General features: G+C 57.5%; 1 protein-coding gene across 4 annotated transcripts; it reads right to left on the bottom strand.

Moving 5' to 3' along the window:
- Positions 1–5,092: 5,092 nt before the first annotated feature.
- On the bottom strand, positions 5,093–9,409 carry LOC123355688 (golgin subfamily A member 1-like). Of its 4 annotated transcripts, none has more exons than XM_044998246.1 (5): positions 8,588–9,409; positions 7,257–7,353; positions 6,927–7,050; positions 6,665–6,825; positions 5,093–6,033 (listed from the first exon to the last, which is right to left on the bottom strand). In XM_044998246.1, exons 1-4 carry the CDS (start codon positions 8,906–8,908, stop codon positions 6,684–6,686), a joined length of 684 nt encoding a protein of 227 aa, XP_044854181.1. In that variant the 5' UTR covers positions 8,909–9,409; the 3' UTR covers positions 5,093–6,033; positions 6,665–6,683. The 4 variants fall into 4 exon arrangements, with proteins under 4 accessions (XP_044854181.1, XP_044854180.1, XP_044854179.1 ...); XM_044998245.1 differs by having other exon boundaries at positions 5,093–6,519; positions 8,588–9,408; XM_044998244.1 differs by having other exon boundaries at positions 5,093–6,522; positions 8,588–9,407.
- Between the last annotated feature and the right edge of the window lie 4,892 nt (positions 9,410–14,301).

Below are 14,301 nucleotides of genomic sequence, written 5' to 3'. Positions count from 1 at the left end.
GTGCTTCTCCCCCAGCGTGTGCCCCCTCCCTTCGAGTACAGCCCCCTCGACACCCCCACCCCCACCCCTCCGTCGGTCCAATCGGGGACAGCTGCCTGCTCTGTACCTCCTGCCTCTAGTTCTGATGAGCCAGGCCTCTGTGTCAGTGGGGCTGAGGGGCTGAGGAGAGGTTTGGGGGCTGAGATGAACACAGGATCAGGCCCTGCCTATTCACCTCCCCCATCCCTTTATCGGCCAAGAAGATTTTGGCCTTCTGCAGTTGATGATTATAATTTATTGGATTGTGGCAGCGCCTGGGACCCCCGGCCATGGTGCTAGGTGCTGTAAAAACCCACAACAAAAAGATGCTCCCTGCCCCATGGAGGTAACAATCTCAGTAGAAGACAAGAGAGAGCAGGTGGATAGAGACACACTGGGAAGTAGAAGGAAGGACAGCTCAGCATTGGGGCCCTGCCCAGTCCTTGGTCTCTCTGCTGGGGCAGCCGCTGGCTGCTGGCTCTGGTGGGTGGTTTGGGGTTGGAGACCTTTGTCCCCTTTGAACCCAGCTGAGCTTATCGTAACCATCACCAAACAGCATCTAGGGCACCCAGCAACCTAGCGGGTGAAGGCTCCATAGCCGATTACCAACCTCACGAGCCAACCAGTCCCCCACCCCCCCAGGAGTGGGGATGTAGGTCCCAGCTCAGGGCAGCAGAAAATCCCCCACCTGGAGTGACCTGGCTCTGAGCAGGCTGGCCCGGGTTATATTGACTCTGGAGGGTTTGTCCTGGTGCTGCTGCTCCTGGAATGTTACTTGGATCTGGCTGAGAGGACTGGGCCCAGCACAGGGGGCTTCACACTTCCAGGACCCTGGCCCCGGAAGCTCCACGTGTGCACCCCTGAATGGAGCCCCTGTCTTAGACAGGACCTCTCCTGGCCATTAGCCAGGAGCTGCTCAGAGCAGTCGTCTCACCTTGTCCTTGTCCTTGCTCAGTGTCTCGGCCTCCCAGCTGGGTGATTTCATCCTTCAGGGCAGTGATGTTGTTTTGCAGGACATGCTGAGCGAGAAAACGAAAGAGAAGAATCAGCATCTCTGACAGCGATGCACACAGGAAAGCCCTTGCCCACTTGTGCTGTGCAGCCACCTCTGGGGCGGAAGGTGGCAGCTGTGCAGCAGCTTAATGACCGTGGACACATACTCCTTGCTGTTCCAGGGGGAGCGGAGTGGAGTTACTGGAGATGGATTCCTGCCCTTAGAGCAGGCCAAGGGGTGCTTGCATCAGACCTGAAAGCCGGCACCTCCAGCAATAACCGTAGCCCGGCGCTGGGCACTGCTCTGTGTGGATTCACAGGGAATGGAGCCTCCTACTGTGGCACCGACCCCATGTCCTTTAGGCCTAGGTGAACAGGCCTCGCAGCTATTCTCTGACAGGTGCTTATTATTTTTTCCTAGTTCAAGGTTCCCCTTTCCCCAGCTCTCTCCCAGGGTGCTGCTAATGCCCAAATCAGCCTTTCATCCGCTCGTGGAGAACTGAACTCGACTCCAATGGTGCTGGTGTGGGGGGGTGCACATTAGACCAGACCCACTGGACCTGTGGTTCTCCCATTCCGGATCTCCAGGACCACCTGGACTAATGATAGGAGACGACCAGCTCCAGTGCTCCGGGACAGAGGGTCAGGAACAGGCCATCAAACACGGACTGACTAGACCAGCCAGCTTTACTCTACTAAAGGGACCCTCATCTTCACGTCTGTCCCACTCAAGCCCATCTCTTCACTTACTCTTGGTTTCCCTCCTTCCCCCGGCTTCTCCCAGTTTAGTCACAGACTCAGTTTCTCTGTCTCTCGCAGGCTCCATGCTGCCTCCCTGCTGCTGTCCCCCACCCCCATCCCTCCTGCTGTCACTTCACCTCTCTCTGGGGGGAGAGACCATCTCCTCCCCACAGAACAAGACAGTCCGTTCCCCAGGCCACCCTGCAAACCACAGCTCCCCAGGCGGTCGAGTCCCTGCACCATGTTTACACAGACATGTTGCAGAGAAGGAAATTAATTTGATCAGTAACAAAAAGCCACCAGGGACCCAGGTGACCCTCCGGGCTAGTGCAGCCGCTTCTCACCCCTGCAAATCCTGCATCGGGGAGCAAGTGAAATGAGCAGCCCAGCCCACCCCACAGAGCAACGGGACAAATCCCTTGCTCAGGGCAGCTCCGGGGTGGACCAACGGGGTGATGCACACGGCAGTGTGGGGAATAGCACTGGGGGCTGTGGGGAGGGACCCTGGGGGACAGGTATTGACAAGCACAGGCACTGCCCCAACAAGACAAATCATTGCAGCATTTTGAAGAGCAGCCTGGAATGGTCCCCTGGCTCGAGCTGCCCGGGGCAGGGCCTGGTGCTGGCACCTTTTCACAGCCCCCAGCACTGTGCCACCCTGACCCTGGACCCATATACTTAAACAGCAACAACATCCAAAGCACCCACCGTCAGGCTCCTGCAGGAGTCCCAGCGCCCGCGCATCTCCCAGAGGGTCTGATTGGTGCCGGCCAGCTCCGACCGCAGCGCCGTGACCTCTGCCCTCGCCCCGTCCTGCTGCTGTTCCAGGGCCCCCTTCTCCTCCTCCAGGTGGGCGAGTTTCCCCATCAGAGCGGAGGTGTCGTTCTTCAGCTGCTCCTGGCACTGTCTCAGCTTGGTCGGGGCAAAGGCGATATAGACCACGCAGGCAATCAGGCCGATGAGCACTAAGGTGAGGGCAACTGACTGGCCAACACAGCACCATTTCCCGTTGTTCCCCATGCTTGTCTTCTCCAAAAAGCGGGGGCGGGGAGGGGAAGTTCAGCAGCCAGTGCTCATCCCAGGATGTGAACCTCGCTGAGCTGACAGCCCGGCAGCCTCGCCCTGCAGAAAGGAAGAGTTTCTTAGTTTCTTTTGCCCTCTAGTGTTTTCTAGCTGTGCGCCTCATTAGCATATTGGACACGTTTCCCCAGAGTTTCTGTTCTGGGGGGAGATGGATTTCCTGAGGAACGGCCCTTTCCCGGAGATCATGTGGTTCGAGAGAGTCGGGGAGTGCTGGGCTCGCATGCATTTTGGGTGTAGCCCCCGTGCTCTGCCCAGCTGCGATGTAACCGGGCTGGCTGGGAGATGCTGCAAGCCGCCCTCATGGCTGGTGGTGCTCTGGGCTACCAGGCGGGGGACCTGGATTTGAGTCCCTGTCCCTCCCGTTCCCTGAGCTGCCAGCAGCACTCTGCCAGGCGGGACACCTGGCTCCGAATCCATCCCCATCGCTCTGCTCTGCTGATGCCAGAGGTGCTGCTGGGTAGTGCTCAGCCACGCCGGGGGCACAGGTCTGATCCCTGGACCCCCACCACCGGCAGAGCTGGGGAGTGCTGGCTCCAGGCCTCCTGTGCAGTGCAGGGCCCCATGGCTGCTCTCTATACCCCTCCTCCCCACCACAATAGATAACCCCAGGTCATTCCTCCTCCTCTGCTGAGGCAGCAGCCAGCTCCTTGGGCCCTTCCCCCTCCAAAACCAGCCAGGCCCTTGCTCCAGACTGAGGGCAGTGCCGGGGGGAGGAGCTGCTCAGATCCAGGGGTGGGGGCTGGGCTCCAGCTCAGGGGAGCGGGTGAGGAAGAAACGCTGGGTCCAGACCCGCTAGAACCACCCCTGGTTCTGGAGCGCCTGGTCTGTGGCTGCTGCGTGGCAGAGAACCCCACAGGCCAACCCGCCTGCTGGCCTGGCAGGAGTTGGGGGCGGCTGGGGGCGTTGGGCAGATAATGGACTTTGCATTGATGATTATTATCATGTACAGCCCCTAGCGCAGTGGGGTCTTGGCCCAATGCTGGGGCTCTTTCAATAGGTACTGCCATGGGGTGGCTGCCCCTTTAAGGGTAGGGGACCGATCCAGCCCCCTGTGACTGATTATTCACCCCTCCCCTGGGGTGGGGGAAACAGCCATGGGAGCTGGACCTAAGAAGGGGTTAATGGGAGCATCTGGGCCCTATCAGACCCACTCTGCTGCACTTGGGGGAGGACGGATGTCAGGCAGGGTGGAGCTAGGAGGAGGAAGGTATGGGGTGCTGGGACAGACAGTACACTAGGGCTTGCCTCTTGCTTGGGGGGCTGGGGGAAGTGAGGCAGTCCCCGTGACGGGCCCTGGGGAGAGACAGGGCTGGCACTGGCTGCAGGAGAGGGGTTCTGTCATGCAGGGGCAGCTCTAGCCGTTTCGCCACCCCAAGCACGGTGGCACGCCGCGGGGGGCACTCTGCAGGTTGCCGGTCCCTCGGCTCCGGTGGACCTCCCGCAGCCGGGCCTGCGGGAGGTCCACCGGAGCCGCGGGACCAGCGGACCCTCCGCAGGCACGTCTGCGGGAGGTCCACCAGAGCCGCCTGCCGCCCTCCCAGCAACCGGCAGAGCGCCCCCCGTGGCATGCCGCCGCAAGCACGCGCTTGGCGTGCTGGGGCCTGGAGCCGCCCCTGCTGTCGTGGGTCTCAGAGAGGAGCAGTAGAAGCTGGAACAGGCTCTGTCTTTAAACACGCTAGGGCGGCGATACTCAGACCAAGGCTTGGGAGCCACCAGTGGCTCTTTAATGTGTCTCCTGTGGCTCTTTGCAGCACAGGATATTAAACCACCGGGTGATTTAATTATTAACCAATCAGGTGGCTCTTGCCACATTGTTAACCAGGCTCCAGCCCACGAAGGGCCTTCCAAGGTACGGCTCAGCACCTGAAGTTTGGATAGCACGTAAGTCAGATGTGGCCGATCCTCGTTGGTAAAATAATAATAGCTGGGCCGTCATTTTGCTGTGGGAGAATCATATACACGAAATATTTCCCGTCGCACTGTTTAAATAGGACTAGTGAGCACTATAGGAAAAGAAACAATGAATTCCCACCACGGTGGCCCTTTAGGGTAATGATGTAGGCGAAAGTCTAAGGGGAAGGTTTTGTCTCAAGTCAAATTGTACTTTATTTTGCTTTATGCTCCATTTTGCCAGCTTTGAATTAGTGAGAAGAAATTGTTCCTAACAGGAGAGCAGGTTTAGGGCTGTAATTGCCTTATGTGCTGGTTGGTGTGAGTGAAGACTGTCCGGTGATTAACTGAGACAGGACAAGAAGGGAGTGGAGGAGTCAAGAGGCACCAACTTTATTATCAATCGCCCCTAAGTCCCAAGGAGGAGATAAGGAGCTGAGCCAGAGAGACAGATAAGAAACAGCTGCGGATCCTCCCAGGAACAACTCAAAATAATGCTAAACAGAGCAACCCTGTATACCTCGGGACTGACAGCTCCGCTGTGACACAGCAAGATCCATACACCCGGGTCACCATGTGAGCTGTTCTTGGCATCCTCCAGGATTAAAAACTGACATATATATGAAAGCCCCAGGTCTGATGCCATCCCCTGGCTCCTGGGGCAGGGCCCTAGGCCTGGGCCTACAGGGCTTTCCCCTAAGTGCCCTGTGCAGAGCCCGTCACCCCAGCCCAGGAGCAGGGAGAGGGGTTTGCCCCGTGCTCCAAACTAGCAGCAGAGTTGCGAGCTGCCCCTTCCCTGCTCTCTGAAGGCAGGTCAGGCGTGGGAGGGCCACGAACACGGCTCCGGGGCTGCTCACTCTGAGCCCTGGGTCTCTGATCGGGCAGGGCGTGGGAGATTAAATGACACCACAAACCTTTGGGGTTGGCAAAATTGCATTAGAAAAACAGAAACCCTAAGGAAGCAGCAAATACCCGAGCTGGGGCTTGACTCCGCTCAGGGCCATTGTTGTCTGGGATAATCTGAGTCCAAGAAACCCCAGGGGCTCTGGCTCTGGGTGAAGCGGCTCCATCCTCCCTGCGCCCTTCACCGGCTGGATCTTCTTCACTGTTTTCCCATCGTCCTCCGGTGCTGGGCAGGAGCCAACGAGATCCGTCCGCCAGGGCTGGGCTGCGCAGGAACCCGTCTCCCTGCACGACCCGGGGAAGGGCCGAGGTTGTAGCAAGCTAGTGGCTCAGACCTGAGGGTGAATTGGAGGGGAGCGAGCTGCGCTGTGCACCGTGTTCCCGTGGGGATTCTCCTGGTCAGCCCTGAAACACAAATCCCGAGGGATCGAAAGGGCATTGGGGACGGATGATGGAAATAAACGGAGAGAGAGAGAGACAGTCCTGTGTCCCCATCCCCTGACCCAATGCACTGAGCTAAAGAACAGCAGAGGGAGAGAGAAAGGAGATGTAGGCGAGGGAGGACTGGAGAGGAAGTGTGGCCTTAGGGTTACATGCTGGTGCTCAGGAGAGCTGAGTTCAAGTCTTGACTCTCCCATGTGCTCTTGAGGCGACTCACTAATCGCCTTGTGCTTCAGTTTCCCATCTATACAAAGGAGATGATGATCTTTCTTTTTCTCCTGTGCTGCTGTTTGTTCTGCGAGCTGTGTCTCTGGCCTGGCACAGGTGGGCCCTGACTTCAGCTGGGACCTGGCAGTGCTGCTATGCGCTGGGAGGAGACTTGGAATGAGATGGACGGTTCAGCGAAGCCAGGCGAGGCAGCAGGACCTGCACAGGAGACAGCTCTCTCGCCTGCTTTGGGGAGATCATGTGGAGTGGTCAGAGATGAGCAGGCACAGAGAGGGGTGGCTGAGGTGACAGGACGAGACCCCTCTGCCCAAGAGCCTGGGGGTCAGACAGCAGGAGGGGTCTCTGGACAAGCCAGGCTCCTCGATACCTGTACAAAGCTGCTCCTCTTAAAGGAGAAGGGTCCCAAGGAGGGGCAGAGCCAGGCAGAGAGACACACTGTGACCCCTGAGGCTGTCCATGCTGGAGCGCTGATTCCTCTGGCTTTGGAGCTCCAAGTTCAGCCAATGGATGTTAGCTTTGAGCTGATCTCTGGGGGAACAAGCAAAAGGGAAATGCACATTAACTCAGAGCTCTGGGGGGAGGGCCCTCCCCCACCCCAGCCCCACGGGTCGGGACTGGCGGGTCTCTACCTTTGCTGCTGGAATTCTTGCTGGGAATCCTGCAGCTGACGCTGGGAATCCTGCAGCTGACGCTGGGAATCCTGCAGCTTCTGGGACTGGCTGGAGAGCTGCTCTCTGAGCCTGCCATTTTCATCTGGAAAAGGAGATGAAAGGAAAGCAGCCAGGTGTCAGTGTGTTACCCAGCCTGCTTTTCACCCCAACATTCCCCATTCCCTAGCACCATGCACCCCTCTCCATCTGTCTTCACCCCTAGACCCCACCCAGTCTGTCTCCATCCCCCTCTGACACAGGAGATCTCTGCCAAGCCAGCCAGCCCCCATGGAATGAACAGCATCTCACCTTGTAACCCTTGTTCCTTGGCCTCCCGCTCAGAGTCTCTGGCTTCCAGCTGTGTGAGTTTGTCGCTCAGGGCAGTGATGTTGTTCTGCAGGTTATGCTGAGCCGGAAGAGGAGGGAGAGAGATGAAAAGGAACCATTATCACTGACTGTACAAGCCACACAGAAAGCCCTTACCCGCATGCGAAACTGATTATTTCTGGCCACTGTGTCCTTTAAGATTTAAGAACTCGTCCCCTCACGTGTCATTTTCCTGCTTTTTCAACTCCTAATTGTTTTCTCAATTTTGAATGAACTAGTCATTGAACCTAACTAGGGACATAAACTGAACAGAAGAAAATATTTTCTCTGCACGTCCAGAAATGACTGCTACTATCAACAGCTGGCTCAGCATTTCAGCCACCTCTGGCTCCAGGTGCTTAGCCAGGGACTTCCACCAGTTCAGTGGGCGGCTTTCTTTAAAACCTGGCAGAAAACATACACTGTTTGACTTTGTTTTATTTAATGTAAAGGATTTTAACAGATTATAGTAGTTTAGGTCTCAAAACAGGATTTTAAATAGATTTATTTTTAAAAAGAAAACGATGTTCAATTTACATGCTAAAAAGACTGGATTTTTTAAATATGTTTTTAAATCACCCATTTTTAGCCCCCTGGCAGCTCAGGGTGGCAGAGTGGAGTTAATGGCGATGGATTCCTGGCCTAGAGAAGGGGAGCTTCCCCGTGACCTGAGTCACAGCACGTGCAGCCGCACAACACCCGTTGGGTCACTGGATCGATCTGGAGCTGCCTACGGAGTCCCCAACCCCACGTCCACACAGATATGGAGAATTCAATGACATGAGATTGGTCACACAGGCCGCTGGATGCCCCCAGGGTCCATGCAGCAGCCTTTCACCCCTGCAAGGCGGGGTTCAAATTCCCCAGCGGGAGAAAGTGACACGAGCTGCTGGACTGGGGCCCCTGACCCCACAGAGCAACAGGACAAATTCTTTGATTAGGAAACAGTCATGAATGGGCCAATGGGGGGTGATGCCTGTCACTGTGTGGGGAGCCCAGGGCTGGATCAGCTGTCGGGGGGAGTGAGGGGCATAGCACCGGTGTCAGAGCCTGTGAAAGAAACTTCGTGTACTGGGCCCGGCGGGGGTATGGATTAGACAAGCACATTCACTCCCCCAACAGCAGCCTGGAAAGGTCCCTAGGCTGTGAACTTCCCAGGGCAGGGCCTGGCACCTTTGTACAGCACCCAACACCGTGCTCCCTGATCCTGGACTGGGGCTCCCGGGCGCTACCGTACACCAATATTAAACAGCAACAACGTCCAAAGCACCCACCGTCAGGCTCCGGCAGGAATCCCAGCGCCCGCGCGTCTCCCAGAGGGTCTGATTGGTGCCAGCCAGCTCCAACCGCAGCGCCGTGACCTCTGCCCTCGCCCCGTCCCGCTGCTGTTCCAGGGCCCCCTTCTCCTCCTCCAGGTGGGCGAGTTTCTCATCCAGATCTGAGGTCTTCAGCTGCCCCTGGCACTCGACCGCACAGCAGGTGAGAGCGATTAATATGGCAGCTAATATGAGGACGGAGGCACCTACCAGGCAGATGCAAAGTTTCTTCCGCTTGTTGCCCATTTCTTTGCTCCCTAGACAGACGGGCTTGGGCATGGCCCCACCAGCTCTCTCGCCAGAGACTCCGAGGGGAGGAGGTCGAGCCACAGACGTTCCCCACAGTTTGTTCCTCACCTGCCGCTGTGTCTCTGGATGCAGCTGCTGCCCTGGTGCCAACCTCACTGAGCTGCTCCCTGCAAAAGAGTTTCTCTGGCCCCCTCGTGTTCAGCGCTGTGCTGCTCCTTAGCCGGGAGGTGCAGCTCCAGATTCCCCGTGCTGGGGAGGATGGACTCCCCCTGGAACGGGGCTTTCCAGAAAATCACATGGGTTCCTGTTAAAGGGAGCTAGGGAGCGCTGAGGTCAGCGCTGGTTGGCTGAAGACCCAGTTCCCCATCCGTTGTTCTGATGGCCCTGTAGCCAGGTGCTGCGGAAGCCGGTCAGGGCTGTTGGCTGGTGCTGTGATTTGCCCTGGTGAGGCCCCTGGGCTGCTCTATGACCTGGCTGGATCCTTCCCCTGCGTTGCCAGAGGCTGGGAGCCCTGCAGCCCAGACGGCCTTGGGGCTTGGCACCGGATCCCAGGCTTACTGTGCCAGCCCCCTAGGCTGGTGCGGAGTGGACACCCTTTGCCCTGCTGTGGTCTGTGCCCCATTCTGTTAGGGGCGGGCAGCGGGGACAGAGAGAGGAGCCCTGCCCAGGGCAGCATGCGGGTGTCTGGGTGAGATGCCCTGGGGTGCTGGGGGGTCTGTGAGCTGAGCTCCCCTGGAGAAAGGAGATGCTGCTGGAGTAGGGGGTGCAGCGCCCTGCTGGGAGCCGTGCCAGTCCGAGCTGGCGCCGCACAGGGCCCTGGAGCCAGCCCCCTGGGATCTCTGGCTCTTGGACTCCCGGGGCTGCGGGGGTTTCCTTTGAGCCGTTTTAGTCTATGCCCGTCCCCCTGCGTGATGGTGAAACAGTGGGACATTATCACTTAATAACCCGCTGCCCCCTCAAGCTGGTCACCAGCTGGGATAAATTCAACCCCCACCCAGGGAGGGGGAGGGGAGGATCATCCCCGCTTCACTTGGTGGGGGGGGGGAACTGAGGCACAGAGAGGCTGTGACTACCAGCCAGAGCCCACTGCAAACATGTTTCTTGCCCCAGGATGGGGCCGTGGTCCCCCTCCCCATCAGCCCCCAAAAAAACCCCAATCCACCCTCCCGCCCAGAGGCTGCATTGCCCCCCCCCACCTCAGCTTCCATCCGCTGGGGGTGGCCAGGGCTCATCAGTTTCAGTTTCCCCTGCTCACCCCCCCTCGTTAGGTTTCGTTTCTCTGCAGAAGCTGCTTGCCAGGGGGGCGGGGAGGAGAGAGCCCGAGCGATGCGGAGGGACTGGGGGACTTGGAGCACGGAGCTGGTTGGCTCTTTTGTTAGTTACAGAAAGTTTGTTTTCTTTCTTTCTTTCTTAACACAACCCTCTCCCCCCAAAGACTCCCCAATATTCCCAGGGTCCCCCACAGCCAAACACAATAACCTCAGGCCATTCCTCCCGCCCTGCTGAGCCAGCCCCCTCTTTGCACCCCTCCCCCCCAAACCCAAATCAGCCCCCCTGCTCCAGCCTGCTCAGATCCATGGGCGGGGGCTGGGCTCCAGCTCCGGGGAGCAAGAAACGCTGGGTCCAGACCCGCTAGACCCGCCCCTGGTTCTGGAGCGTCTGGTCTGTGGCTGCTGCGTGGCAGAGAACCCCACAGGCCAAGCCGCCTGCTGGCCTGGCAGGAGCTGGGGGCATCCGGGGGTGTTTGGTAGATAACGGACTTTGCATTGATGTTTATTATCATGTACAGCCCCTAGCGCAGCGGGGTCCTGGCCCACTGCTGGGGCTCTTTGGCTCGACCACTGGACAGCTAATAACGGTATTGTCACAGGGTGTCTCCCTCTTTCAGGGGAGGGGGCTGATCCAGCCCCCTCTGACTGATTGTTCACCTCTCTCTGCCCCCCCAGGAGGGGGGTTATTGATATAAACAGGTGTGACGTTATTGATGTAAATTGGGACCATATAGAACATGGGTTGCAACCAAGGTCCCGTAGTGGCACCAAATCTTAGGTAAAGGGGGTCATCTAAGGTGTCTAAGACCAGGTTAGGGGTTGCTGGTTATGATTATGCTGTCTGTGTGCATGTATCATTTTTAGTTGAAGTTATGTATATTGGCTCTATACTGTCTGTATTTCAAGTTGGTGATGTGCTTCTGGGTGATATCCCAGACAAGTTGGTGTTAGCTCTGCTTAGCCTGCTTGATGGCCCATTAAGGACCATCAGCTACACAATTGACCCATGGAGAGAAGGCAGACACGCCTTATGATTCAGCGAAGTATGCAGGGACTGGCCCATGGGACTCCAGACTCCATTTTGCTGTAATTTTCCACAGTAAGGACAAAGAGATTCTTACACCTGGAAAAGCCTATATAAGGCTGATGCTTCATCTCCATCTTGTCTTCAATCCTGCTTCTTACCTCTGGAGGGACTTCCCTACAAACTGAAGCTCTACACAAAGGACTGAATGACCCATCCCAGCGGGGGATGTTCCAGAGACTTGATTTGAACCTGCAGTTTACTCCATCACTGCTGCAAGCCTGAACTAAGAACTTTGCCATTACTGTATGTAATTGATTCCATTTAACCAATTCTACCTCTCATCTCTACCTTTTTCCCTTTGTAAATAAACCTTTAGATTTTAGATTCTAAAGGATTGGCAACAGCGTGATTTGTGGGTAACATCTGATGTGTATATTGACCTGGGTCTGGGGCTTGGTCCTCTGGGATCGAGAGAACCGTTTTCTTTTACTGGGGTGTTGGTTTTCATAACCATTCATCCCCAGGACGAGTGCACTGGTGGTGATACTGGGAGACTGGAGTGTCTAAGGAAATTGCTTGTGTGACTTGTGGTTAGCCAGTGGGGTGAGACCAAAGTCCTTTTTGTCTGGCTGGTTTGATTTGCCTTAGAGGTGGAAAAACCCCAGCCTAGGGCTGTGACTGCCCAGTTTGAGCAATTGGTCCTGATTTGGCACTCTCAGTTGGGTCCCGCCAGAACCGCATCGTCACAACAGGCATGGGAGCTGGACCAAAGAAGGGGTTAATGGGAGCACCTGAGCCCTGTCAGACCTACTCCGCTGCACCTGGGGGAGGGGGGTGTCAGGCAGGGTGGAGCTAGAAGGAGGAAGCTCAGGGGTGCTGGGGTGGGGGTACGCTAGGGCTTGCCTCTTGCTCAGCGCAGCTGGCTGGGGCTCCAGGAGGCCAGGCAGCCCCTGCAGCGGTGTTGGGAGAGACAGGGTGGCCCTGGCTGCAGGAGGGACGGGTCTCTGTCCTGGGTCTGAGAGGAGCAGGGGATGCAATAAGAAGCTGGAGCGAGTTAAATCTTCAGCCTACTGGGGGTTCACTGCTCCGTGCTGGCAGCGCTGGCAGAGCTGGCTGTGGTACAAACCTGGACAGCGGAATCTGGTGCCCCGGAAGGGGTGAGACTGGCCAGGCCGTGGCGTGGGCCTGAGTGACCAGAAGAACCAGCCCAGCCCTGGACTGAAGGAGGTGGCTGAGGGGAAGGTCTGGCTCTGCTGTGCCCAGCCACACTGGGGAGTCTCTCTCTGCAAGTACCTACAGGCCTGTTGTATTAATTTAAATGGAATAAGTCCAGGGTGTTCCCCTGAGCCTGTCACTGCCCAGCATGAAGCAGCGTTACCGGCGTTAAGGTCCAGGGTTTGGCACACGGTGCCCCTAGCCCCCGTAGTACCCTGGCAAACACACTAAACTCCTGCTGAGGCTTGGAGGTTAATTGGTTAGTAGAATCCAAGAGCTATAAGGAGTTCTCAAGCACAGCAAACCTGACTGATAGGAAACGAACTTCACCCAAACCTCTCGAAGTCCCTTCAAGAAAACAGGATCTCAGTTAGCAGCCGTTATTTTGTTGGACAACCTTTCCTGGGGGGAAGGGATGGGTCAGTTCTGTTGCTCAGCTTAGCGACGTGAGGAATAGTCCATTTCCTGCCTTCGACAGGCGGACCCGGGAGAAGCGACAGAACCGTAAAGACGGGGAAATGCAGCTTTGGTTGATGTTCTCAGGACGCCGGGCGCCTGCGGGTGTATGCTCCAGGCTGGCAGGCCGGCCTCACTAGCAGTTGCCCTGGGCTCAGGCTTTTCTCCTGGTCTGTGATGCCATCGGGCGGGTCTGGTCCTGCTCCGTTACCCGTCTCGCTGGCGGGCAGAGCTGGCTGGGTCGTCTCGTCTCAGTGCTCCGATGCCCTGTGGCACGGCTGCCCTGAGGATCGGATGAAAAGCCGAGAAAGAGACGGGAGAGAAGTAAAATGGTGGGGCAGCAAGGAGCCCCCAAGGGAAGGGGAGGCAGAGCAGAATCCCACCTGTCTCCGGCTGGAGTCTCCGCTGGCGCGGCAGCGATGGCCAGGTGTCCCCGCTGCTGGGCCGAAGTCGGGGCTTCACGATGGGGTGCTAACGGTTGCGATCCACGGGCGAAGGACAGCGACCCGGGCGCAGAGGCCAGACAGCCTCCCACCCGTCCGGGAATCCTCAGTCGGGCCGCCTGGTCCTGCCCCCAACGTCTCTTTGTAAGGGCCCCCGAAGGAGGGGTGCAGGGCAGATTAGTCCATCCTCTCTCTGTTTTATTCACCAGTTAGGGCTAACTTCTGCCGTGCCAAGCTTGGTTCATTGACTTCCGGTCCCACGCGTCTCCTGTTCGCCAGGCATCATCCTGACGTGGTCCTTGAGTTCCAGCAGGAGGCCTCGTTGCTTAGGCTAATGCAGCTTTTCTGTATTTCACTTTTGGTCCTTTCCCCATCAACGCCAGTTGTTCCACTCGCTGAGCCATCGCTCCCTTCCCGTCCCACAGCTGAACTCGGTTAGGGGCCCGTGATCCCGATAGGCCCGAGCCAAGATCAGTGCCCCTGTTGGGCAGCGTGCAGCACAGCCCCAGGGCCAGCCGATCCCTGTCCCAAGGAGTCTGCAGTGTAAACAAACAAGGTGGCTTCTCCCTTGGTCAAAACTCCGGGTCCCTGCTCCACCGGGCGGATCAGCTGAGTCACGGTGGGACGTATGCGGTGTGGTGCAGCTAGGGACTATGGCTGGAGAGATCATCCCCACGATTCCTCCTGCTCTCTGCCACTGCCCCTTCCTCCCACCACCCCGCTTGCCCCTCACTGCTCCCTCACGTCTCTTCCCCTTCTGGACAAAGGGTCGGTAGCTGGCGGCAGCCGCTGAGGAGACCGGACGGTACCGGGGGCAGCGGTGGGTTTTCCATCTCTCGACGTTGTCCAGTCCAGGCCGGCTGCCTTCCTGGAAGCTGCGTTAGTCAAACCCGTTATTGGGCTCCATACAGGGGAAGAGGGTGACATTGAATGTCAGGGGCTATGCAGGAGATCGGACAAGATGAGCTCATGGTCCCTTCTGCCCTGAAACTCTATGAAACTGTGGTCTGT

This window comes from Mauremys mutica, chromosome 24 (genome assembly GCF_020497125.1).
Source record: "Mauremys mutica isolate MM-2020 ecotype Southern chromosome 24, ASM2049712v1, whole genome shotgun sequence".
Taxonomy (NCBI): Eukaryota; Metazoa; Chordata; order Testudines; family Geoemydidae; genus Mauremys; species Mauremys mutica.
Note: the sequence above shows the minus strand (reverse complement) of the source record. Positions and strands in the feature narration are given on the sequence as shown.